Source organism: Nanorana parkeri, unplaced genomic scaffold (assembly GCF_000935625.1).
Source record: "Nanorana parkeri isolate BGI_ZX_2015 unplaced genomic scaffold, ASM93562v1 scaffold866, whole genome shotgun sequence".
Taxonomy (NCBI): domain Eukaryota; kingdom Metazoa; phylum Chordata; class Amphibia; order Anura; family Dicroglossidae; genus Nanorana; species Nanorana parkeri.
This window is the reverse complement of record NW_017307134.1, coordinates 291,532-318,528: the sequence shown is the minus strand read 5'-3', so window position 1 is coordinate 318,528 and position 26,997 is coordinate 291,532. Positions and strand designations below refer to the sequence as shown.

Here is a 26,997-nt window from a genome sequence, read left to right as displayed (position 1 = left end):
AATATACAGAATATTTTAGTAATTTTATTAATGATCGAAAGCCCGGTTTATCACTGAATTCAGATATCATACATAATAAGAATGTTTTACTGGTTAAAGTGACACCGCCCTGAAAAGTAAATATCGCATGCTGCACAGTGCCATATGTAAGTGTTGATTACATATTTATATAGATATGTGACTACTGCATACTTCTGAAACTGTAATTTTAATGTTTTACCTTTAAAAATTTTTTTGCTATCCAGAAAAGTAAAAAGAAATAAAACAAATGCAATTTATTTGGAAGTAATCACAAAGGAATGACTCTTACTAAGACATGAATACATTAAATAAAACAGTTCTTTCATGGAGCAAGAAACAAAAGAAAAACAATGAGAATGGTATATGGACAATGCAAGATGAAATGTCGCATTACATAATTTAAAGAACGAAATCAAAAGCTGGCACATTTTCCAAAATCCTTCATGATCTTCTACTTTCAGTTATGGACCATGGTGGTACAGAAACAAATTACAAAGACTAGCATGCAAAGTGTATTCAACTTGGGCGCTGCTGTACCAATTGATATGTCATTTCTGTTAACCTAGATATAAAACAATAATAAAATGCTAAACAGACTTGTAGCATGGTGTTACTGGGCAAGAGATCTGTACTCCCTTTGATGTAATAGTGCAGTATATTTTTGTGTAGTGGCGCACCTTGCCGAAAAAAAAGTCTAGTGAGGTAAGGTGCACAGGGCTCATGGCAGCCAGTATGTGAGAGGACATGATTCAAAGGCTCTCCCTTCAGGGGCAAGGCCAGTCAGGCTCGCAAGGCCTGGGAATGGAACTTGGACTGGATTGGAACTAAAATTAGGGAACTTAAGAATCATCCTACGTATGCATCCGCCACTATGAGTACCGTAACAATTGATCTTGATCTTGCTACAGTATTGTGAAACCAGCTTGTGTGTTGTTGTTTATTTGGTGTAATGAGTCTATCTCATATATTAGTTTTACCTTTTAAGTTGCATTAGTGAAATAAATGAACTTTTGCACGATATTCTAATTATTCGAGTTTCACCTGTATATGGACAGGTATTTAGTTAGCAAAGCATTCAACATAGGAAAAGGCCTCCATGAGATGTGTGCTCTACATGTAAAGTAGGCAGAGTTGCTGTTGGGCTGCCGGCAGCTGGTCAAATACAAGTAAGGCTTTCAATATTTGGGACTGACAGAGCAGTGTACTAATGCACAGCCAATGACTGGGGGAGAGGGGCACATATGTGTTAAAACAGTTGTTTCTGGGCAGAAGTGGTGTTGTTTCAAAAGAAGAGAGTTGATCTGTGGGAGGGTCAGTAGCTATGCCTGGACACAACTCCTGTGACTCAAAACACCTGTAACGCGTGGACTCTGGAGTGGTGGTAAACCTCTCTGTTTAAACCGGGAACCACATGTAAGAAAGGCCTCAGTAAAGTAAAATGGTACTTCTGCAAAGGCTTAGAGCCTGTTAAGAGAAACACAAGTGGGGTAATCGATGGGATGAGCAGAACCCTGTGGGTGCTATCCCTGCAAAGCTGTGGCCTCTCGGACTAGACAACTGGTTTAACAACTCCAGTCACCAGGAAGCGCTATATAATGTAGGACCACTCCTCCATAAGTTGGGCCTAGTCAGACCACTTCTTACAGGCTTATGAGGACGATGGCACTAATAATTGTAGCTCTATTTACAGAAATCAACAGAGAATTCTCATGTGCACTGCCAAACAGCAATAATAAAAATGGAAGGCGTCAAAAATGCAAGGAACTTTATCAGCACTCCTGGTTGCTTGTTTGAAGCATATTTATGACTCACATTAATGCGGCATTTGAGGGTTACTAAAAGAGCTCCTTCATCAGGCAAAAGTGATGTTTGTTAAAGAAAAATGAACAATTAAATGTATTCATAAAAAAGGAGGGGCTCTTTTTATTTTATCTTTAACTTTAAGTCACTGCCATAGATAAGAGATTTCCTTCAAAGGATATGGGCTTACTAGCTGCACATGTACAGAGCAAAGATGCCGGCAGTAAAAGTGTGGCTCTGGGCATCTCTTTTAAAGTGGGAGTAAAGTCAGTAACATTTCTGGGAGTCAGGGATTTGGTGAAATGAAAAGTCTCTTCTGCCCAAAAAAAAATGTTCCTCTCTTCCCAAGTGATTTTTTATTTTCAGAGTACACTGTATAATGTGTGCACCATGCAGCGTACACACTGAGCCCATTCATTGCATCTCTGAGATTAATAAACATTTCCAAAGGTGCCTTTATTGTCATTTTTAAGATAAGGGGTACGTTCCTCTTTAAGGGGGTCTTGGCCCTAAACTGGCTCTTAAACTTTAGTCGACTCGACAGCCAAATGTATAAACTAATCATTGATAGGAAATATGGTAGAATCCCCAGTGTAAGGGAAGCTTTATTACCTTCAACAACCTTCATATTATATAATGTAAACAGTATGAGAAAGCACCTATTTAATTACATAATGAATGTGCATGGCAGCTTGACATTATTATTATTAGTATTATTATTATTATTGTTAACACTACCTCAGATTTATGTTGAGCTGCCTTTGACACTTGCCCTGAGCTAGATTCTTCATAATAATTTAGTATTGACTATCAGGGCAGAGTCAGGTCTCCTTGCCAGGATCCCAGATAAACTAAACAATTGGGGAAAAGGTAAGCCCTGTCCCAGACAACTGTGAAAATAATTCAATTTAGTGTCCTGGTTGGGGATTTTCTTTATTGGAAACAGAAAAGTTCTCAGTATATTGTAGCATATGTGATTCTAATGGTTCTTTGAATCTGGCTGTACAGTTTCTTTATAACTTTTCAATGCCTGGAGTGAAAAGTCACAGCTAATTTTATACACTTTATTTGGCCAAGCAATACACTAGATGGTGCTCTCTCTCTTCTTATGTATAGAATGCATCATTTCCTTCTCTACACATCATGCAGAAATTGAAAAAGAGAGAACAGATGGAAAGGCTGAGACAACTTGAGGATGTATTAGAAGTAGTGTCTGGTGCATTATTACAGGAGGAATTTTTTTTACATCTTGTCTTTCAGTGCTTCTTTTTCTCTCTGCATTCTCCCAACTTACTTTGTCTGGGTGTTTAATGTAAAAGGATGGCTCAAAGGAATACCACCAAGCAAATGTCTGCTTTCCTCTCTCTCCTGGCTCTTATGTGGTTGACCCTTCTAGACCCATCAGCTGCAGTACCAGGTAGGACACATCAACTGACACCTTGCATTGTATATGTTATGTTACTGTTTTCCCTAGCACCTGAGAGATTTCAGGCTGAGATGTAACAGGTCTATGTATAAGTGTATCCATAGATTCATTTTTGGTGTATAACCTGCAGTGTATGCACAGTGCTGTCAAATCAACAGACACATTTGTAGGTACAGATCCAATTCTACAGTTGCCATTGTGTTTGAGAAATACTTCTAGATGTGCACTGAACTATTATAGGATGGTAGGGTCCAGATAAGTACAGTACACTTTTCATTACCGTGTCTTAAAAATAATCATAGGTGACTAATTACACTGTATTTGTATGCAAGAATGTATTATTGGCAATTATGTAATTTACAATGGAATTTTCTTTTATGCTATATTCCATACTCTTAAGAAAATGGAAAAGTCTCAGAGAAGTTTGATAATTCCCCAGGGAATTACTGTTTTTTTTCTTACTGTATCCAACTCCATTTTTATGCATTTTTTTTTATGATCACTTCACTGTATTAAAATGACAAGTTGCCTTAATCTGTATATGAAGTTCTGTAACAATTATACTTAAGTCAGCAATTTATCATTACAACATACAACTGAATATCTGTGCTCATGAATGATATCTGATGTTCCTTTTTCAATCAATTAATTATTTACTGTGTTAGATAAGTTATTTACATGTTGGTATCTATCTATCTATCTATCTATCTATCTATCTATCTATCTATCTATCTATCTATCTATCTATCTATCCATCTATCCATCTATCCATCTATCGATCCATCTCATCTTTAATGAGTGCTTAATTTGTCAGTAGTTTAAGACTTTAAAAGCAGTGCTTTAGTTGAAAAAAATAGTTCTACAATATAAATATAAACCTGTGTTTTGGGTGCTATTAAAAGCATTATACTGGGAGCAATGTATTTTGCAGTTTGCAGTGAATGTTATATAGAGATGGAAGATTTGATGTGTCTTTCCCTCTCTTCACACCAGTGTTCTCATCTAAAACAGAAATGTTGATTGGGCTGCATAAGGTCTTGTGCTCCCTCTAAAAGTATATTTTACTTGCCACATTATTATTTGTGATCTATTTTAGGGCAGGATTCATTTTTAAACAATCTACATCTTTTCATCCCCACACCAGACCCTTCGAAATTATGTCCACACTGATTATACCTAACAATAAACATCAGGCTAAATAGCTGGGGGATACCTGGTTTGGCCTAAGTCACTGCTCATATGGCTACTGAGCCATAGACATATTACCCAATAGCAAAGCCCAAATCCCATTCGCACTGCCACGGTCTCAAAACCACAAGGTATATGTGGTGCCCAGGTGACCACACGGATGGCACCGTGCAAAACACTAATAGTAAATAAAAGTAATTCACCGGCACACACTTGAAGGGTTTTTAAAGTATTGATATGATTATTCAATACCCAATGTCACATACTGTCATACGGTGCTAACGTTTCGGGTCCGCACAGGGATCCTTCATCAGAGTGAATATTACCCAATAGGACTACTGATGCAACTGCATTTTCCTAAAATTATAAACAAAAAGAGCATAAAATGTCTGCCTATGTTATATTCCTGCACCAATTGCCTTGGTGGATAGCTTCAAAAAGTCCTAGCCCAGCTGTGAACACCACCCATTGACAACATCCGTAAAAACTGATATATTACATGCTAAAGTCAAACTCCTGCTTACTCTTTTTCCAAGAATAAACAGTTGGTATTAATAGTTATACTGGTTATCTGAAGTTATGGTTTGATGTTGGTGTGGACAATAGAGTAACTTAATTGGTTTTGGATTTATTATCCTGGTGAAGTAATACTTGGGAACTGACAGCAACAGGCTGAAACAGACCCTCCACTTTCATATTGGTGAAATAAATGCTACAGAAGCATGGGAAGTGATTGTGATGGCACCATTGCCTGTATGGTACTGTTAAACCACTGGTCACAGCCAGCAAGCATGTACATTAAATGAAAAGTAACAAAAATATAAAAAAATGTAATATCTATATCTATCTATATAATGTATATATACTATATTGCCAAAAGTATTGTGGCACCCCTCCAAATCATTGGATCCAGGTGTTCCAATCACCTCCATGGCCACAGGTGTTTAAAATCAAGCACCTAGGCATGCAGACTGCTTCTACAAATATTTGTGAAAGAATGGGTCGCTCTCAGGAACTCAGTGAGTTCAAGCGTGGTATCATGATAGGTTGCCACTTGTGCAATAAATCCATCTGTGAAATTTCCTCAGCACTAAATATTCCACAGTCAACTGTTAGTGGTATTGTAACAAAGTGAAAGCAACTGGGAACAACAGCAACTCAGCCACGAAATGGTAGGCAACGTACAATGACAGAGCGGGGTCAGCGCATTGCTGAAGTGCACAGTGCGCAGAAGTCGCCAACTGTCTGCAGAGTCAATAGCTACAGACCTCCAAACTTCGTGTGGCTTTCAGATTGGCACAACAACAGTGCGTAGAGAGCTTCATGGAATGGGTTTCCATGGCCGAGCAGCTGCATCCAAGCCTTACATCACCAAGTGCAATGAAAAGCGTCGGATGCAGTGGTGTAAAGCAAGCCACCACTGGACTCTAGAGAAGTGGAGACGTGTTCTTTGGAGTCACTAATCACGCTTCTCTGTCTGTCAATTCCATGGACGTGTCTGGGTTTGGCGGTAGCCAGGAGAACGGTACTTGCCTGACTGCATTGTGCCAAGTGTAAAGTTTGGTGGAGGGGGGATTATGGTGTGGGGTTGTTTTTCAGGGGTTGGACTTGGTCCTTAGTTCTAGTGAAGGGAACTCTTAGGGCATCAGCATACCAAGACATTTTGGACAATTTCAACTTTGTGGGAACAGTTTGGGGTTGGCCCCTTCCTGTTCCAACATGACTGCACACCAGTGCACAAAGCAAGGTCCATAAAGACATTGATGGATGAGTGAGTTTAGGGTGGAGGAACTAGACAGGCCTGCACAGAGTCCTGACCTCAACCTGATAGAACACCTTTGGGATGAATTAGAGCGGAGACTGCGAGCCAGGCCTTCTCGTCCAACATCAGAATCTGACCTCACTAATGCACTTCTAGAAGAATGGTCAAACATTCCCATAGACCCACTCCTAAACCTTGTGTACAGCCTTCCCAGAAGAGTTGAAGCTGTTATAGCGGCAAAGGGTAGGCCAACTCAATATTGAACCCTACGGACTAAGACTGGGATGCCATTAAAGTTCATGTGCAGGTGTCCCAATACTTTTGGTATCAGGGCACAGAGAACAGTGAGAGCCATGATTACAGCTGTACACAAATGGGCATAGCTACTTGTCATTGCTAGCTCCTCCCAATTGTTTATATGTTGCCGGCATCTGTCAAAATGCCATTCTGTGGCGGGTGTTCGTCGCAAACGGACAAGACGGTCTTCGTGGTTTAAAAAAGAAATTATTTCTATTTATTTTTTATTGTTTTATTTTTTATTTCGTCGAGTCGTCGTCGTGGACAATGCTGGACGTCGTGATTGACACTGGATTACGTCGGTGGATCCATTTTTTTTTTTTAAATAAAAGACTTGTCAAAAACTTGTCTTTTGGGGGTTCTTTTTTCAAATAAAGGATTTTTTCAAAAGTCTGGCCTCTTTTTTTACAATTTTATTTAACCCTTCAGTGAATGGGTAGGGGTACAAGTTACTCATTCACAAAGGAGTGCCGCATCTAGATGCCCCTTTATTAAAGGGGTACCCTGATGTGAATAAGCCCCCCCCTACAGATGTGCCACATTACAGGCAGTTTAAGGGGACCCCCCAGGAACGATTTTTAAAGGAATTTTTAATTGTTTCACTTTAAGTGACGTTAAAATCAATGCTCCTTTAAAAATTGTATTTTTTGAAAGTTTTTTTTCATTGATTCCTGTCCCCCAGGGCAGTACCCGAATCCCCATACACCTTTTATGGCCAATAACTTGCAAATAAGCCTTCAAAATGGGGTCAATTGATTTTCAAAGTTCTACCCCCATAGACTTGCATTGAGTTCGAGCTCAAATTCAAACTTTTTCCATGTTTGAAAGCTCGAATCCGATCCGAACACGGGGGTGTACGGCCGATCACTACTGATGACATCATCTCCACCTAGGCAAAGTCACTTGACTGGAGCTCAACCGCCTGTTAATGATAAAAGGTATAACTGGACAAACTATAAGGTTGATATATGTTGTGACATGTCAGCAATTGATTCATGCAGACCTGTAAAGTTACTGAAAGGTTCATATTTTTAGCAATCCAGTTGGTTTTCCTGACATGACTGAGAAAACGTAATTAGTGAACATCCACAAATACAAGAAACAGGGTTTATTTTTTTTCAATTTATACAGAACAATGTGGAGATGCTTGCAATCTACTCAAACGTAGTTTTGTTAATTGAGAAGGTTCTGCTTGGGATTCACCACAGTCCTCACCTGCTGCTAAAACAAATGCAGGGCAGAAATGAGTCAGTTAAAAGTCTGTGTGTAGCCATCAGCAGCGGTGTAACTACAAATCAACGGGGCCCCATAGCAAATGGTTTGATTGGGCTCCACTCAGTGATCCCACCCCGAGCTACTGACAGCTGTCACAGGTAGAGACAGAGTTGCACATCTCAGTCATCCAGCTACATATTTCAACCTTCTTTGCAACGCATCTTTGGAAAAGCTGCGTTGTGACACTTCCCCCATAATACTTGCCTGTGCTGCTATTGCTATCCATGTACGCCTGGCCACAGCTCCGTCGGCTAACGAAGGGAAGGGGGGAGGAGTCCGGTGACGTCACGGACATCGACATCACCGGACTCCTCCCCCTTCCCTTCGTTAGCCGTCACCGGACTCCTCCCCTTCCCTTCGTTAACCGACGGAGCCACTTGGGGAAGGGGGAGGAGTCCGGTGACGTCGATGTCCGTGACGTCACCGGATTTCCGCAGCCCTATTTTAAAGATATGGGTAAAGGTCCGCTTTAAAGAATAGCTATACCTTAGAGCAAAAATATCATATATTGCAGATTACAAACCTTTAGATGTGGTGACTGCATTTGTTTTTTGAGCCAAAAGCCTGGCATGGAAAGCTAATGCACCAAAAAAGGACAAACTATACACAGAAATGGTTTAAGAGCGTTGATTAAGGGTATCTATAGCCAAAACTTTTTATAGTGCTGCATAGAGTAGGAAAGGGTTAAAACCCCTGCCAGGTTTTTTTTTTTTGCTGGGAATAATTTACTTTACTTTCTGTCCAAGAGACACAACAGGAAGTTAGAAGAACTCTCACAAAGTGGGGGGATTTCTCCTCTTAGCTGTCCCCTTCTGAAGATTTCCTCTCATCTCTTGTTCAGGGATCAGCTCTAAATTTAGGACTTCCCCTCACTTTGTTTCTCATTAACAATAGTGCCCAGTACAAATAGAGGGGTATATCTCCCAACTGGGACACTGACAGCAAAGGAAAAACTTGACAGAGGGTCTAAGTGAAGGGTGGGCAACTCAGGCCCTCCAACTGTGCTTTAACTACAAATCTCAATATGCCTCTTCCTGTGGGTTTCAGGCCTGTAACTGTCAGTCTTGCAAGGCCTAGGAGCTGGAGGGCTGGAGTTGCCCACCTCTGGTCTAACTCTTCCCCCACTCTATCCAAAATGTAAATAAAATTTTTTTTAGACATACAATTCAACTTTTACATTTAGCTGATCATATACACTCAGATAGATGTAGACTCAGATAGATCTAGACATTTAAAAAAAACTATTATTTGCCATTAAAACGTGTTAGGAGCTAGGGTTGCTACTTTTTCTTCAAGTGAAACCCGAACACTCTAGCGACGTGCAGACATTTTTTTGGAAGAATGAGCCATGGCATGTTCATATGTAAATAGCCCCAACCCTTTCATATGTAAATATCACAGTAGAGATAATTTTTTCGTGGGGGGCCAGTAGCCCCTATCTTAATATTGGTTGCCCCTGTCTGCCTGACATCTTGTGTCTGGGTTTCTGCTGCCATGAAACCCGTATACAGCATTCAAAACCCAGACTGTCCTGGTGAATCCTGGACAGGTGGCAACCCTAATAGGACCACAGAGAATATTAGTCCTCTAGTGTAGATATTATGCATGGATAAAACTCTGTGCGATGCTCAAGGGTGTCAAACTCAATTTAATCGTGGGCCGCATCAACATTATGGTTGCCCTCAAAGGTATCGGTAAGACTATATAAATGTATCTAATCTTTATCATAATTGCCTCTGCATTCGATTATCACTGGTTTTAGTAATAACTTAATACCTAGATCTGTAAGTAGAAGTCTAGAAAATGGCCTGGTGGGCCGCATTCGGCCCCTGAGCCTTGAGTTTGACACATGTGCTCTAGGTATTTAAATCTAAGCAGGTCCCTGAAGTATAATGTACCCTGTTGCCACAAGTAACCCGCAGTAAATCTACAATTATACAAATCAATCAGCCTTGTTCATAATTCTGTTCCATAGTGCTATCCATTAAACATAACTTCCAATATTCTGAGATGGGAAAGAAGAACACTTTTTAGCACAGAATATTGAGGGAAAGGACACACTACCTCCTGCCAACCTGCCCTTGCCCCAATCACATGGACTGTCGCTAATGTAAGCCCTGGAATGATCACTGAAAGCATACGTTCACCCTGAAAAATAAATTTGCTCCTCTTAAACCCCCCCACAACATAAAATCCCTGTCCCTTTTTTTTGGTTGCGTGCCCCCCCCCCCCCCCCCCCACATCCTCCATTCTTGCCTAGATGAAAATGACAAGCTCTGCCCCTGGTGGCTCCTGGGATATTCACATCACAGGAGGCATTGGCTTCCATACAGCAGACAGAGGAGAAGGGTGGGCCTGACGGCATGTTATTGAAGGCCAGCTGCCTGAACCCGGAAGAGACAACTAACTTCTGATGACATCAGGGTAGAAGGCAGGGTGCAGGTGTTGACACGTGGCAGCAAAACATGAATCACAGAAAGAACTGTTGGATTTACTGGGTGAAGTTCCTCTTTAAACCCACCGAATTTTGTTGTTTGCTATGACTTTACCGTAATCAAATTTTAAAATGAATCAATGCGATAATCTAAAGGACGTTGTACATTTTAGTGCAATATATACAACTTTGGAGTTAAAAAGTAAATGTATTTATGTAGATCTCTTCACTAGAGTAAAAAGGTGGATAACTAAGCGAAATGAAAGAGGGATTTATTTCCAAAACAGGGACAGTCCTTAAAAACGATTGACAGGTGGTAGGCGTGCATTTTGCAACCTCCATGAATTTTGTGTGTTTGAGCCCCAAAAATTATTGTTTACACAGTAAAAAGCGCATGCAATACACTTTACTGCAGTTTAAAGCAGTATACCATGTGACCAGTAGAGAGAAAACATTTTTTTCAGGCAAGTACGTACACAATGCATGCAGGACATTAAACAAAAATTGTGGACTGGAGGCAATAGCATTAAAAATGCCCTTCAAGTGCATAATTTCCAAAACTCAAAGTGTGAATCCAGGCTAAATATCCTGAAAACACTATACTCAAGCTGGTTTAGTAGAAAAAAAGACAATAATGTGTAACAGAAGTTGGACACGGCTGCATTTTTCCATCTGTCTACACATGCTTGGTTTTCCACAGGTTGTTAAGACACAAAGTACTTGCTGCACTTTTTAAAAATACATTTGCTTGCATTAGCAAATATACTAGTGGAAACACTTTTCATAAAGGCCAAAGCTGAGTAAGATGTTTATATTAATTGCAAAAAGGTCAGCCATTCACCATTCTGTGCAAGTTATTATAAAGGAATCACATCTGACCACTTTTTTCCTGTCGAAAACTAGGTTATTTCCACAAACATGAAATATGAACAGAATTATCCATTTCCTGGCTTTGAACTGCATATATATATATATTGGCCAAATATAAAGTATAAGTATACTTTTTTAAAAGTTGGCATGTGCCAACATCGTGTTGGAGGCTGGAACCACCCTGGGTTTACATCATTTATTGCTACAGTACAGTAATAAAACTGACCAGTTCACCTCCTGGGTCTTGGAGAAGGTGCATCTACGTAGCTTCTAGGCGCGTTGAGCTTGTTAATTGATATCCAGGCACAGTGGGCTATAAATGGCAGCACCAGCTAGAGATGTCACCCATGGGGATCTTATTGTCTTGGTGCAGCAGAAGTCCATGGTGTGGGATACAACATCCTCTGTACTCAGGTCAAGTGAAGAAAAAGCAGGCATTGTTGGAGGTGTACAAGGCTCTAACTCCAGACTGGGAACTACTCAGCGCAAAGGACAAAGAGAATAAAGGTAATTTTAACAACCTGTTGTAACTGATACTTGGACATAGTGAAAAAATATCAATTGAAAAGGAAGTAATGCTAGTACAATGTCTGAGGTGAGGGAATGTACATATCTGGAGTAAATTAGGCTCCAAAGCAAAAGAAAGACAACAGTATTTGAAAGTGTTCTCTTTATTTTAAACAGTACAGGAAATATGTTACTGTACTGTCATCCTAAACTTTGTGCAAAGGAATGTTGATAAGATAAAAGAGGATGGGGGGGGGGAGTCCTGGTAGGGAATATGTGCCTGAATTGACATGTTCCTCTCCGTTGAAGTCATGCTATGCATGTGTGCAGTCATTTTCCACGTTGTCTTCTTTCCTCTTTGTACAATGTGGAGTTTCCTCTTTTATAAGAGCGTACGGTCTCTGGAAATCAGTGGAGTTATTTACTAAAGGCACATAGGCTGTTTGCAAGAGAATTTACACATTACAAAGGAATCTTCCCTTAGCTTAGTGAACGAGGTGAAGCTCTGCTGACTTTCATCATCCAATGTGTAAGCAAAAATACTGTTTTTTATTTTGCTTGATCGTGATTGAGTATTCTTTGCAAAGTGAATTTTCCCATCATTCACTAAGTTAGGGGAAAATTCCCTTGTAAAGTCTGCAGCCTATTTGTCTCTAATAAATCAACACAAGTGCCCTGGGATTTGTAAATGTATAATGTATAGAGACTTTGTAATGTATAGAGAATTGTAAATGTATAGAGACTTTCTCTCTCTGTATATAGTGCCAAACTACCACAGAGAACACCAGGAGTGATAAGAGACTGGGTCGAGCTGTGAGGATTTATTAGATGAGCAGGTATCCTGTTTTATGCAAAGCTTGGTAGTATAAGAGGGTAACAGTGCAGATGGTACCATGTTAATGTGGTCAGGTCCAAACCCTGTGCCTGAGGTCTTATCTATCTCAGTGCAGTTTAGTTCGGGGAGTGTATGGGAGAGACATACAGAAGTCAGCTAAAGACTGTGATAAGCAGTTAGAACTGTTGAAATTTAAATCAACCCTAGTGTCTCTTACTGCTGAGTACTTGGGTCACTGTAGCAGGAATTGGGTCTCATCCTCTAGGACACCCTGGTCAAACGGCTGGCATCGTCTACTCTCCTTGGGCTTGTAGGTCAACTGTCTGACCCCCTGTTTTCCACGGTGTGGGTACTTAATTTGCAGAGGCTCAGGGTATGTTTGGGGTCTATATAATGAGAGAGTGAAATATAAATACATGAATGTATGTTTAATAAATGTTTTGTTTTGCAGGTAAAGACCTGAGCCCTCAATGGTGCTCGTAAAAGATTGTTTTCGGCAGGAACTCAGTGAGGAAAAGCAGTCTTCAAAAAGTGGATCAGCTTTACCAAAACACAGACACCATCCTTATTACAACGAACTGCAATTTCTAAGGCACACTATAGAATAATGCAGTTTAAAAGAATGGAGAATCACACACCAGCAAAAAGATTATATTTAGTTACTATAAATGTAATTAAAAACGGATGTTTGGAAATACTTACCTGCTGCAGTCACATAATCCTATTGGGAGAGATGAGGTCCCTTGACTCATGATTTTGCCACCTGAAGTCTAAGAGCAATAATCCTGATCTTCTGCTAAATATCTAACATTCCTCCTCAGTAATATTTTATGGATGGTGCTAAAACAGATTATCACTATCGCAGATTGCAGTGGGTTGACACTGTCATATGATAAAACAGACAAAATATTTTTTTTTTAAATCTTGCACTTACATTTCTATGTAGAACAAACTCTAACATTTATCCAGAGGTGGCTGAAGGCAATACTTCTACAATGACAGAAGATGAAAGGAGGAATGAGGATGAGGAGAGCACTTCTGGCAACAACTCTATGGCCTCAGAATCCCCTGAACCAAGCAGTCAGGTAATCACATTCCATAAATTCTAGTGGTAAATATTTTTCACATTGTAAAGCTTATGAGCTTCATATGTGATATTCTGGGGTTGATTTACTAACCTTATAAACACACCACGAACATGTATACACCTCTGTAGTGTGTTCCCTCCCAGCATGATCTATGGGTGGAATCTAAACACCTTTGTAGTGTGTACACACCCAGCAGGTGTGTTGTGCAAAGCCAAGCATTAATTTGCAAGGTGATGTTGTGTAAATTAGCTCTATGTTGTGTTGCTTGCGTTGATGAATGCGGGAATGTAAATGCATGAGCTAACCATTTTTGTCTAAACTGTGAAGCAGCATTATATATGCATCATGTGCATGATTTTTCCATATATGGCATTAGTGGAAATATGCTTTTAGAGACTTTTTGGTTGATAAATACGTTTTGCTGTGTGAAAATCACACGCACCTGGTGCGTGCGTGTGTTTAGGTTAGTAAATCACCCCCTCTGTCTTTTTTAGGAGTCACCAGTTCTCAGCAAGTCCGTAACTGAACCTACTTGTCTTTGCAGTTCCACTTGTCTGCAGTCTACAGATTTGGCAATACAGATGTTGAGCTTGTAAAGGGAGAATAGAGAGGGGCAATTGGCTCGAGTGACTGCACTTCCTGATTGTCAAGCTGAATTCTGTAATTTTAATAATTAGGAAGAAGTATATTGCCAGAGTATGCTAGGATCCATCCTGGAGTTACATCCAGAAAGTTGTTCACAAGCAAAGGCAAATATACTATATATAATCACCTCATGGCCTGTGTTATAGCAAAACACTCGCGGCACTCCACTACCTATGTCAGATCCCACAGGGGTCCAAAACCCACAGCCTCATCCTTTCCTGGTCCTGCTCATTCTATCAAAGAGCTCCATAATATTTCATAGACGATAATTCATATCCACCAACCTCTAGATCACACATGTTGACATCCATCATCCAGTTCTCCTCTATCGCAATCTTAATCCCTAAACCATTTTGACTTTCCACCACAGTGTGAAACATATTCTTTCAATGGGTATGAGAAATATCTTTCGCATCCATCCTGATTTCATAATCTGTATTTTTTTTTTTTATGTATGCTGTAAATGGAACATGGTTGAACTTTATTTATAAAAAAAATAACATAAACATAGTTTCAGTTCATGGTAAGAATTTTACTTTGTTCTTAAAAAACAGATCCAAGTATTGGAAATGTGGTTTTATATTTTAAATAAAAATAACAGTTATCATAAAGTGTCTGTATTCTTTTTTTAGTTGAGTGGTACCTATCATCCTGACCTTAAAGTGGACCTTTACCAATATCTTTAAAATAACAACAAACGAACCTTTAAAAATGTTTAGTAATGGCAATCTACAAACACATCCTTCTAGATAATTGCAGTCTTTGTATTCTTTGCATACTATATTTCTCTTTTCTTTACCAGTCTTCTGACAGTGGCCATGATAAATAAGGGCAGATTACTAGCTCTCCATTTGCTTCCTTGAACTCTGGCACATGTGACTTGACATGCACATCATCTCAGAGGAGGAAAATGCCTTTCCTGAAATCTCATGAGATTACTGATGAGATTTCCCAGCAATGCTCTGCTGATGTAACCTTCCCAAGAAGAAATGCTTTGGCACTTACATAATTTGTGCCAGAACTAGACCAAGAAGTAGATTAACTGTTTTTGTAAGTAAATTAAAAAAAGTTTGTTTAACTGATGAATGTAAGATGATTTTAAATCAGCATGCAGAGCTGCATGCTAAAGTGATTTTTAGTAAAAGGGGGTAAAGGTCCAGTTTCAACTACTGAGCGTACACAACAGGGTCTAGTTAAAAAGCATTGAATGCAACCTTCAGTAAACTTTCTCTGGTGGTGAATCAATCATAGCAAAAAACAAATGCACCTAGAAGGTTCACTTGCATGGAGTGTTTGTTAAATATTAGCTTTTCTGTTATTTATGCCACTATTTGGATTAATGGGTTACATTTGTAAAGAGTGTCAAGAACTAGTGCAGTTGCAAACAGAAATCATGTATCATTATCTATCATTGAAGATAGAAGCTGATTGATTTGTGGCATAGGAGAGAGAAAGTCATCTGTCCCAAACCATTTTCAAATTCACCTGTAGGTTTCTAAGTGAGTTTTAAAATGAGCCGTGTATATATTCTACCTGTGCTGAGTGTGTAAACTCTGTGTGGAAATATTTAGCTCATAAATTGTGCAGTTGCTCGTAGCAGACAACCAGCTTCTATCTCTATTTTTTTTTACTCTAGCTGTCAACAATGCAGGCAAAAGTAACTTCTATAAATATGGCATGTGGTTTGAATGTAATTAGTTTGTCAGTACCCAATACCAGAAGGAGAAGTAATCATCTAAAGCATTGTGAATATTCAACACATTCAGTTGTAGATACAAATCCTGAAATTCAACAGTCCAACCAGGTTAGGTAGCAACATCTTCAGCAGATGTGGGTTCCTTGTGCTTTACAAAGTTGTGTAGCACATGATGGACCAGAATAACTTTTGCTGAGAGTAAAACCCTCCACTTTGAAGAACACATACCAAAGGCACATTTAATATTCTGTTTTGGCTCTGCTCAGTCTGTAATGAAAAAAACCTTGTTTCGGTCAGTCAGTGTCAGACGGGGGATGTCTGGGAGGTATTCCAAAATTGCCATTGTGGATTTTCCTCTTCATAACTTAAGTGCAAAATAACATGGAATCACCTCAGCCTTGATAAGTGCCCACATCACTGGGTAAAAAACGTTGGCTGGCATCTGCCAAGGCCAATATGACAATAGAAAAGTACTTCTGTCATTTACTTTTAGTGTCACTTTAAAGAAGCATAATTCAGAATGCAGAGGCATCCTGACCCTTATAGTGCACCCTTATAGTGCACTTATGCAGTTGGGGAACTTTGTCTCTTCCCAAGTTCCTGAGATATTTCCTCACATTTTTTCAGATGGTTCTTGCATTACAGTTCTTTAGTTCCTCCCAAATCACAGCACAGGTTCCCCTTATTTTTACAACAGTTGAAATTGTTGCTGTGATTGAAATCAGGAAATAGCGATGAAGCGATTCCTAACATTGTCCTGTTGCCAAATTTTTGGAAATTTAATTAAAAAAAAAGCTAATTAAAAACAGCAACAAAACATCATGTTGTTTGGTTATGTTACTTGACACACAACACAAAGCTTTTTTTTTTTTTTTTAGAAACACTGCACACTAAAGGCCTGGAGGTAACCTGATATTTCCAAAGTATATGATTAGTCTATAACCTGTTCTACATTTGGGTTCTGTGGCTTCTCAGATAATCTAAAAACAAAACATTGAGAGAATACTGGTCAGACCAGGAGGACTTACAGAGGGTATCTGTAGGTTATCTGATCATCCATGGGGCCCACATCGTGTGGAAGATACAAAGTCTGCATTTTTGTTTATAGCTGACCTGATCCATATTCAAAAATATAGCAAAATGTATTAATGAATTGTATATTTATTTTTGTTAAACTAATGGCAAGGCATGGAAATATGGTTCATTGTGTGTGGATAAATGCAGCACATGCATACATTCTACATTTTGTAGACATATATTACATTTGCTTACCTTAGGATTACCAAAAGGCATTCCTCTGCAGAAATACTCTTCCGTAGTCTTATATTCAGTTATCTAAGACACAGTCTCACAGTAGCCAACAAGCTATCAAAGGTCTCAACTCACATTTGGATGAAATTCCTAAATTTGTCAGGGTACCAGTGTAGCTCTGCAAACATTTGGGTAAAGTAACCAGATGACAGCCTCTGGGATGTAAGCAGATGCACCCAATATTGTGGCCTGCATTGCCTTTCCTCCTTCCTAAGTCTGATTCTCCTCCTCAGCCGCAGCATAGACTCCACTATATTTGTTATGTCGCTGGTATCCATATCCTCCAACCTTGAGACCTTGACACAAAAGGAAGTAAGATAAAGGTGAACAAGGTCATGATTGCGTTCTGTTTTCCTTAATGCTGTGTAGGTTGCTCAGGAGTTTCTAAATGCATTTAAATGCAAACGCATGTAAACAGACTTTTGTGCATCTGATGCAATCTGCTGGATGATGCAGGGACAGGTGGCACCACACACAGCTGTATGCAGGCCATTCGCTTGTAACCGCACATGTTGCAATTACGTGCGGACAATCACCTGACTGCAAACAGTCTGGCAGCTGTCACTGAGGGTAATTTACCCATTTGGTCGGATCATCACTGTCTTTTAAACTGTCACATCTCTGATTTCTAGTGCATATAGCAATAGATTTATTATCCTAGTGTATGTTTCATTCCTAAATGCCTTCGTAAGGATAATTGTCTCTAAATTGGCTTTTTTTCTAAACTGTAACTACATTGTCAGAAGGTTGCTGGGAACCTTTGGGATGACAGCTGAATAGCCCTGAAGTGCTTAGCTGAGTTATCTTTGCGATACTTTAGGTGCTTAGGAGGACTTTTAGAATGTGCGACATTTTGCAGGGTTTTGAATGTTGCAAATGATGGATGCAATTACTGCATAGTTGAGAAATTATGTGAAATAACACAAAACATGTGTAGTGAGCCGCAAACAATATGTCACAAGAACACTTAGAAAAAGATGCATAACAGAAATAAAACTTTGCGGTTAGTTAACATAACATTTGGTCTTTGTACCTAAAATGTTTGTGTTGTTGTAAATTCCCTCAATGTATTGTACAGCGCCTCCCACCGGCAGCATGAGTTTCACCATGAAATTTGTAAGGCTCATGCAATTTGCCCCATTTGTAGGCATGGATAGGGCATAACTTGCTGAGAGGCAGCAGAGGAATATAGCTGTATGAGTGTGATGGAAATTCACATTAGCTGCATACACAGTGGGAGGCCACAGTGCGGGGCTGATGTGGGTGCAACAACCTGTAGACACACAGTTAGGAAAATAGAGGCTGTTCACAGGCTTCATAATTTAAATTATTATCTTTTGAGCCACTATTTTAGTATATACCAGCCCAAAATGGTGTCTGAACTAAAATGGAAAAAGTGTCAGAACCTCAGAATAGGAACGAAGTTTGGATTTGCTTCCACCTTGAGTTCACAGCGAATCTTGTGGATTCGAGAGTCACAGTCCTGGCAAATTTATATGCAAATTCACTGAGCAATTTGTTTTCAACATCATAATGCACTTCAAGGCCTTTAAACCATAGCCTGGGGACTTAGAAGAGCCAATAAGTGGTATTTTCAATAATTTAGTCTTCTTACTATAAGAGGGAGGCTCAGAGCTGCCATAGTGCCAATGTACCGGTGAAGAGAGTGGATAGGGAAAGGTCACAAACTGTAAAGAGAGATTAGGGTCAATTAGGAAACTGTTCTTTCATTCTGATTGCTAGCTCTTTGGGCAATCACTCCCTTTGCTGCCTGCATTTTTTTGGTTCTTATTATTGGGGGGTCTTTAATTTTAGTTTATGGTTGATTTGAGGTAAGTGGTTACTTGTAGCTGCTGTCCTGTCCAGCATTAGTGAACTGTCGACCAGTTATTATCCTCCATTCAAAACAGACCTAGTACTGCTCACATAAAATGCATGTGTCGCTGCTAAAACGACCTTTTTATTTTAAATTTTGAATTAGATTGGGTTGCTACTGCTGTATACAGTATAAGCCAAGTGAACTGTAAAAAAAAAAATGAAACCACCAAGTATGTAATTTGAAGGATTTATTATTTTCAATGTTGAAAAGGACCCTGTCCTGTATAGTATATTTTTTTTAGAAATTCCCCATGCCTTCTTTGACAATAGCTGCGTTTCTGTTGTATAAATGGTCATAGTTATTGTAAAGATTTGGCTCCGATAGACTTCAGTGGGATTCATGGCTAAGTTCAGGTTTGCCGAATTTAAAACAGGATTCATTAAACCTGCAACAAATTGAACCCATACAAATTTGCTCAACCCTACCTTTGACTTATAATGTAATATGTTACATTTTGTCACAGATTTTTATGCCTTGATCTGACGACTGTTCATGAAGTACAATCTTGTTGAAGACATAAGATCTGTTGATGCCCCCAGTTCTGTTTGTACATTTTGGATCCAATGATTTGTAAAAGTATTTCAACCCCGATTAACCTTGATTCTTATCCCTGAAAGATATGCATCTTGAGTAGTAAATATAGTTACATAGTTAGTCAGGTTAAAAAGAGACACAAGTCCATCGAGTTCAACCTATAGAGTTAGTTCAACCTATAGAATTATGAGGTAATATCCTTAGAGCAAGAGGGTAGAAATCTTGGAGACTGCCCATCTATGTTGATACTAAACTGTGTAAAGGCAGGTGGGTGACTGGAAGCATAACACAAGCAAACAGCTAAATACACATCCAATACCTTATTGACTAGCCCCAAAAATTCATAATAGACCAGTTTGTCACATATTTCAATCTCAGTTTGGTTAATGTAGCTTATCAAAAACATGAGGTTGTTAGGTAAAGTATAAGTAGGGTATGAGAATGACCATAAGAATTTTGTTATCTTCTGATCCTTATAAGAAGATAACTATACAAGACAAAGCAACAGTTTATTTCTAAATGAGTCCCAATATACAGAAGGATCTTTTTTGCACTCAGTCAACATTGACTGGGGCACATGAAAGATATTCCACCTGACTGATCTAAGTAAAGGAAGCAGTATCTGAATTTTATGCATTTTTATTAAATATCTATATATATATTTATCAGGTCTAGATGGATTGGCTGCTGTAGCTCTGTGAGACATCTGTAATGATAGAATTTTTCTGAGCTATCACTGGGCTGTTGGTACACATCTGTAAAGGCGAATTGATGGCACAGCTCTGTGGGAAATCTGAAATGATGGTACTAGCTTCTTACATCATTATGTTGATGGATGGTTTTGTTGTTCAATAGAGACAATAGACTTGTCCAGTTCCATCACTAAGCTCAGAATACCGCTCTTTGGTATGACAAAAATAATGGCACTATGCTCTTGGAGTATTGTGTCGATAGCTCTTTTTTGTAGTAGAGATGGTGGTATGGAAAGTTGATGGTAGCGGTAAAAAGCCTTGATTTGGTGGTTCAGTTGTATTGGAGGATGTTTGTTTTTTATCTGCAGGATAGGATATATAACAAATGTTCATGGTCTATTTTATTCTAGTTTATGTTACTTTCATAATTCTGTGACGAATGAGTGTTGAAAACTTGTGAATTTTCAACTGAGAGGCTTGTGACCACAAGGCATAATGTCAAGGCTTTTGACATCTGAAGTTGCCAAAAAGTCCCTATGGAGTCATAAGTGTCATCTGAATTTGAGCAATGATTAGAGTTATACCAATTCCACTATAAATGCTTAATAAATGATAACAGCTTATCTAAGTATATTTTTGTCTGTGTTTTTGTTCTTTATATTGCAGTATATTTCAAAATAGATTTGGCCTCACTGACTAACAGACGGCAGGTATCTGTACCTGTAGTTTAACATTTCCAACAACAATGCTGCTTGTTTTACATCACTGTTGCTTAGTTCAAGGAAACGTGCTGGGGCAGTTACAAAGAATGTCATTCTCTTTCTAAAAATGCCAGCTGACTCGCTGTAATAGTGGGCCTCTGACATGACGACCAGTCAGTTAACATATTAAGAAGAAGGTCAGCAATGGCAGCCAATATATTTCTCTCAGCAAATGTTTCCTTTGAGTAGATATCAGTTCAGGTTTTCCATAGTTCTAGGCAGAGGAATAAGTGTAGTAATACAACTTGCTTTTACATGTGGTATGATGATGTTACTGCTTACATATAAATGCTGTAATATCAAAATTCTCCAATCAAAAAAACATTTTTTTGAGTAAGCCTAAAATAACTACTTACCATGGTTGTGCATGGTCTCTTTTCACTTGGTCTTGCAAAAATTGTTACAGGAAAGATGTTGGCCAGCTGCAAGAGCAGTATGGTGGAGACAGCTGTCATGGTCTAGGCTTTGCTCCAGTCCGATGGACAAAAAGAGAATCACTTTTTGTTATGCACCAGAGGTTCCCAAACACCAGCCAGCAAAATATGTGTGGGGATAATAAGGGGTGTCGCTAGCCTTTTTTTGCTGCCTAAGGCGAAAGAAAAATAAAGTAAACAGTGACAGCCCTGACAGTGTGTGATACCAGACCAACTGCGAGAGCTGCCACAATGCACTAGCCTGTCCATTAGTGCATGGCCCAGTGTGAATGGACCCGGAAGCAGGAAACTCGTCCTCCTTCAGTGATCTTAGAGCAGATCAGGGAAAGGATGTTCCTGCTCTCCTTCTTGAGTGTATTTACCTTCATCCGAGGACAGCAGAGGAGAGAGCGGGAGAGCCTGGAAACTGCAACTGGGGGTGCAGCACACATACAGTACAGTACAAGTGCCACTGCCCCCAGATGTTCATGGCCTGGTTTAATGTAAACACTCAGCCTGTGATTACCTGTGGAATGGATGACTGCAAATGCTCAAATAGAGCACCACGGCACCAAAGCTAATCAGGCACGAAGAAGCAGAACATCTCGAGGCCATGGAGGCTCGCTGCCATTGGCTAATCAGAGAGGTGGGGGGGGGGGATGTGTCAGGCAGAGTGGCAGTCGCAGCAGAGCAGAGCGCGAGTCTGATTCTCCTCATACCTAGTCTCTCTAATACAGGGGTGGGCAAACTCCAGGTGTTGTGGAACTATAAATCCCATGAGGCACTGCAATATTCTCACCGTCACTGGCATGACGCCCAGAGACAGATGCATCATGGGATTTGTAGTTTCACCACAGCTAGAGGGCTGCAGTTTGCCCACTCCTGCTCTAATGAGACCTGAACAAGCCATTACCAGATTATGAGCAATGGAAGGAATTCATCAAAACTGAAGCAGGCAGAATCTGGAGGAGTTGCCCATAGTTACCAATCAGCTTCTATCTTTAGTTTGTTCAGTTGAGCTTTAAAAATGAAAGAGAGAATCTGATTGGTTGCCTGGGACAACTGCTACAGATTTTACTTGCTCCAGTTTTGATAAACTCCCCTCTGTGTATCTTGAAATTTTTTTTTTTCTGGGACAGAATATGGAACACAAAAAAACAGATCTTTGCATGTTTGCTACCATGTCTGTGAGAATCACTGTTTGTTGTATTTGGCTTTGTCATCCAGTAAACCAATCTTTGATCAAGTGTGTTCTTGGCCTGTCAAGTCAAACAAGAAATGCTGATCCATCAACCACTTTGGGAAATCACCATGATTGATTCCCTCACTGCAGTCCAGCGAACTAGTGCCAAAATAGGGGCCTCATAATCACCCGACTATTTGGCAGAAAGCAAAAATGAAAAATATAAATACCATATTTATGCACTTGGAAGATTTGAACACTTTATCTTTCTAGGCGTTTATTTTTTGATTGCTATTACAGAATGTTGCCGTGTTACGAATCAAGTCCAACTATGAAAAGACTATATTGACACATAGCATTGGATAAAACCAAGTATGTCTAGTGCTGGATTTGTCTGTTTTCATGTTGTATAATCCTGCATTGACATTAGCCTCCAAGTTTTGTTTTACTTTGCACAGAATATTCTTCATCTTAATGTTTCCCTGCTGGATATGTTATAAATATCATATCATGAATTTCTTCGAAGTACAGTGTTTTATCAGGGTCAACCTGCTAGGTACAATGTGTCCATTAAAGTGTATCGAAAATCCAAAAGTTTTCTTTTTTCTCAGGCCTTTTTACCTTTATTTGCACTTGGCAATCCTATGAAAAGCAATTAAGGGAAAAATCTGTGTTCCACAATTATTTTTTTCCAATCGTTTTGCATATATCTACTGCTTGCTAGCAGTAGATATATGCAAAAACAAATGAGGGTTTAATAAACATACAGTAGGTCCAGGAACACAACTAATATTTGTATTCACGGGCAGGACATCCGCCCCTGAAAGTGACTGGTTGCATTTTTAAACTCTTACTCCCGGAGGTCTGAAGCAGAAGCCACTCCTCATACTCAGTTATCCAGATTGAAAAGGACACAAACCATAGTGTAGACCAGTGGTTCTCAACCTTTCTAGGGCTGGGACCCCTTGGTAACATTTGCCAAGTTGTGGTGACCCCCAACCGTAAAATGTAGGGATGCACCAATACTAGTATCTGTGTGGGCTCTCGGGAGCCTATGCGGGCTCTCGGGTGGCTAGTGGGACTCTGTGGTGCCCAGTGCAGGCTCTGCGGTGCCCAAGCACTTACCTCCCCTAACTCCTGCCTGCTCCCCCCTCTCTAATCCTCTCCGGTCGCTGATGTTGCACCGCCATCTAGTAGAACTGACACTGCCATGCTAGGAGGAGGCTGAGGAGCCTCTTACCTAGAGCAGCACAAGGCACATGGGGAACCCCTCAACTGTGGGTTGCGACCCACTTTTGGGTCGCGACCCACAGGTTGAGAACCACTGGTGTAGACCATTTAACCAAGATATAACGTTTTAGTAAAAAAAACTATTCACATAATATCCAAGGTTAAAAACTTAACTGAAATAGGAATCCAGATGCCCCTAAAGGTTAACTAAGGGATTCAAACAATGAATTTTCTCATTGCAATACTGAAAGTGCCCCAGGTAATTGTCATGAAGACAGACCCTTCCATTCAAGAAAGAACACAGTAAAACAAAAAGTGTTTCTTCAGAACAGAAACAGGAAACTGCAACACAGTTTAAAAAAATATTTTCAATGTACATTGATCACCCAGAGGGGATATTTTTTCCCCCAACAGAAGTGAGTTACACTTTAACCCCTTAGTGACACTAAGAAATTTTTTTCGCTTCTGGGGACTGAAGCAATTTTGCCATTTTTACTATGTGTTTGTTCAACCATGATTTCCATCTTCCTCATGCATTGCACCTACACATATTATATACCTTTTCATAAAGGACAAAATGGGTTTTATTTTATGGGACATATGCATATATAGATTCTTATTTTTTTAAATAAAAAATACAAAAAATAGAAAATAAAAAATAAAAAAAACAATTTTTTCACCGCTTTGTCAATAATAATGTATACATAATTAGTGTAGCTAACAGAAACAAGTTCATAATACATTATTTTATTTGTCCTTATTTATAGGGTATTTCATATGTCTGAGATTTCAGTTTATTTTTTGTTTTTCTTTTGTTAAATTTTTTAAACATTTAAAAAACTTTATTTTTATATTTTAAAATTGTATTATTTTTTTATACTAGGGGCACTAAGGGGTTATTTTTTATTTCCAGGGGCTATGATACTTAGTATCTCTGAGGAGAATACAGTATCACTTGCATCACTTTTCTAACACACAGCCGGCTAGCAGCTTACAAAACACAGTAAGCTGCTGCTTGTGGCTGTCAGGGCTCTGCGATCACAGCGATCAGCTCTAGCTGTGATCACAGGACTGTGACCACCTAATCTACTTTTGAGGGTCAGCCTCGGACCCCAAGGTACCCATCAACAGCAGTAACTCAATGAGCGCTGATCCTTTTACGGATCAGCACTCATTGTACCGCATGATGTGATTATACCATCACTGATCGTTAATGAACTGAACGATCGTGACTGGATAATCCTGTCATGGGTCAGGAAGGGTTTAAATAACAAATAGGTTTGTAGGCAAAACGTTACTATATACGCATTTCAACTGTATATTTATGGATAAATCTCTGTTTATTGAATATTTTCATAACAAATAATGTAACAATAGGAAATAGTGCAGCAAGTAAAAAAATATATTGCTACTTCACATAGCTCCAGGATAAATCTAGAATCACTGCTTGTTCCTTTTTGTCGCCCTCTTATGACCTAACCCATAAACATCATCATTCTGCAACTGCTGACAACCTTCTGACAACTTCCTGTCTCAGAGTGATGATGCAACACCAGTTCAATATTTAGCCAGTGGCTTTTCCATTTAGCCTCCACCCTTGGGTGTCTTCAGAACTACCAAGTGCTCTGCTGTTGTTTCTGTTCTCCGTGTATGACCGTAGCTCCAGTGACTGATCTCCTGGTTCCTGACTCCGGCTATTGTTTCTGTTCATTCTGCTCTCAGTGTTCCCTGACCTGGTTCAACTTCTGATCTCTGGCTTGGCACTGACAACGTCCTGGACTTCCTCCATTGTTATTTGCCATTTTGTTTATTATTTTCAATAAACTCCTTTTATTTTGTAACCTGCACTTTAAGTTTCTGTCTGGTTTCTGGGTTCCCTGACAAAACAATGACAAGGAGACGGGAAAGACAAAACAAAAGGGATGGGAAAGGTAAAGGGAGAAAATTGGGTAAAGGGTAGGGCAGCGGTGCACTGAAAATAGTGAAAAGTAAAAATGAAGATAGGGAGATGGACAAATCGGTAGCTAAAATATGGGGAGATCGTTCTCACAACCATTTTCAGAGAGTTGTTGATCCACGAAATGTATCCACAGGGATTTAGGTGCTTACCTGGAGTTTAGTTTTAATATTCTTTTCTAGCCCCAGCTCTGTAATATGCTTCTCTGTATAGGTATCTACTAGTGGGAATGACCGCATGCCCAGTGATGGTGCCAGACAATCTGGATCTACTTAACGAGAATATTTATCTAAAGTAAACCATTATCCATCAAATCACTTTATATAGTCATTTACTGACCATGGTACTTTGTATTCGTGAAGGTATTAAGTGTCTTAACATATTTTTGTCTGTATACTCGCGTTCTAAATAATAGCTTGATTTTTATCAATTCAGAGTTCAAATTGTTCCTACCATTATGGTCACCTTGCAGAAGTAATATTTTAATGACTAGTATCTTTTAAGTTTATTTATTGTATTTAAACTTACATTCTCCTTTTCCCCACTTTAAGCTGAAGTAGTATAAAAATAAAGAGTAAACATTTACACTCCAGTAAATAGAAATTACTGTGAACTTGATTGGAGCCTTAGGCATCATTGTAGAAGAAATACCAGACCTCCCCTAGCACGGCTTTCCAAAGAACAAACTCTTGCAGCTGCAGTGTGCCAGCCCACATAATTTAACAGTTTTTTGGAAGCTTGTTTGAGGTTTTATATAGCTGTTGGCAAATACCATTAATACTTTATTGGAACCAACTTGTAGTTTTGCCAGTTCCAAGTGCATTATTCCAGAATCAAGTGGAAAATAAAATAGGTTCAATATAACTGTCAGGGTTTATACAAAAGATGAGCACAATGCCACAATTATTTTCTAGAACATTGCTAAACAGCACAAACACATATGAGAAATATTATGGTGTCTGTGCAGTGGAATGACGGGGTTATAGAATTGTATTTCCTTTATTGAAGACATCAGCCATTCCTAAATGTGTCTCCATGCAAAGTACATGTTGGTTATGTGTTTAGATGAATCATTGAGCTAGGAAGCGCGCATGAGCGGGAAATCTGTTTGAAATGTAAACAGCCAGCGGTGGCTGTTTACATACAAGCGTTCCGGCGTCTGACGAGACGACCGATCGTTTGTATTATGCATG

General features: G+C 39.4%; 1 protein-coding gene across 1 annotated transcript in view; it reads left to right on the top strand.

Annotated features, from left to right (window-relative positions):
* The first annotated feature begins 2,799 nt into the window (after positions 1 to 2,799).
* Positions 2,800 to 26,997, top strand: part of FNDC1 (fibronectin type III domain containing 1) — a 138,179-nt gene continuing 113,981 nt past the window's right edge. Inside the window, 1 exon segment of the mRNA XM_018565606.1 lies at positions 2,800 to 3,238. Within this exon segment, the coding sequence (XP_018421108.1) occupies positions 3,142 to 3,238 (97 nt within the window). The 5' untranslated portion in view covers positions 2,800 to 3,141.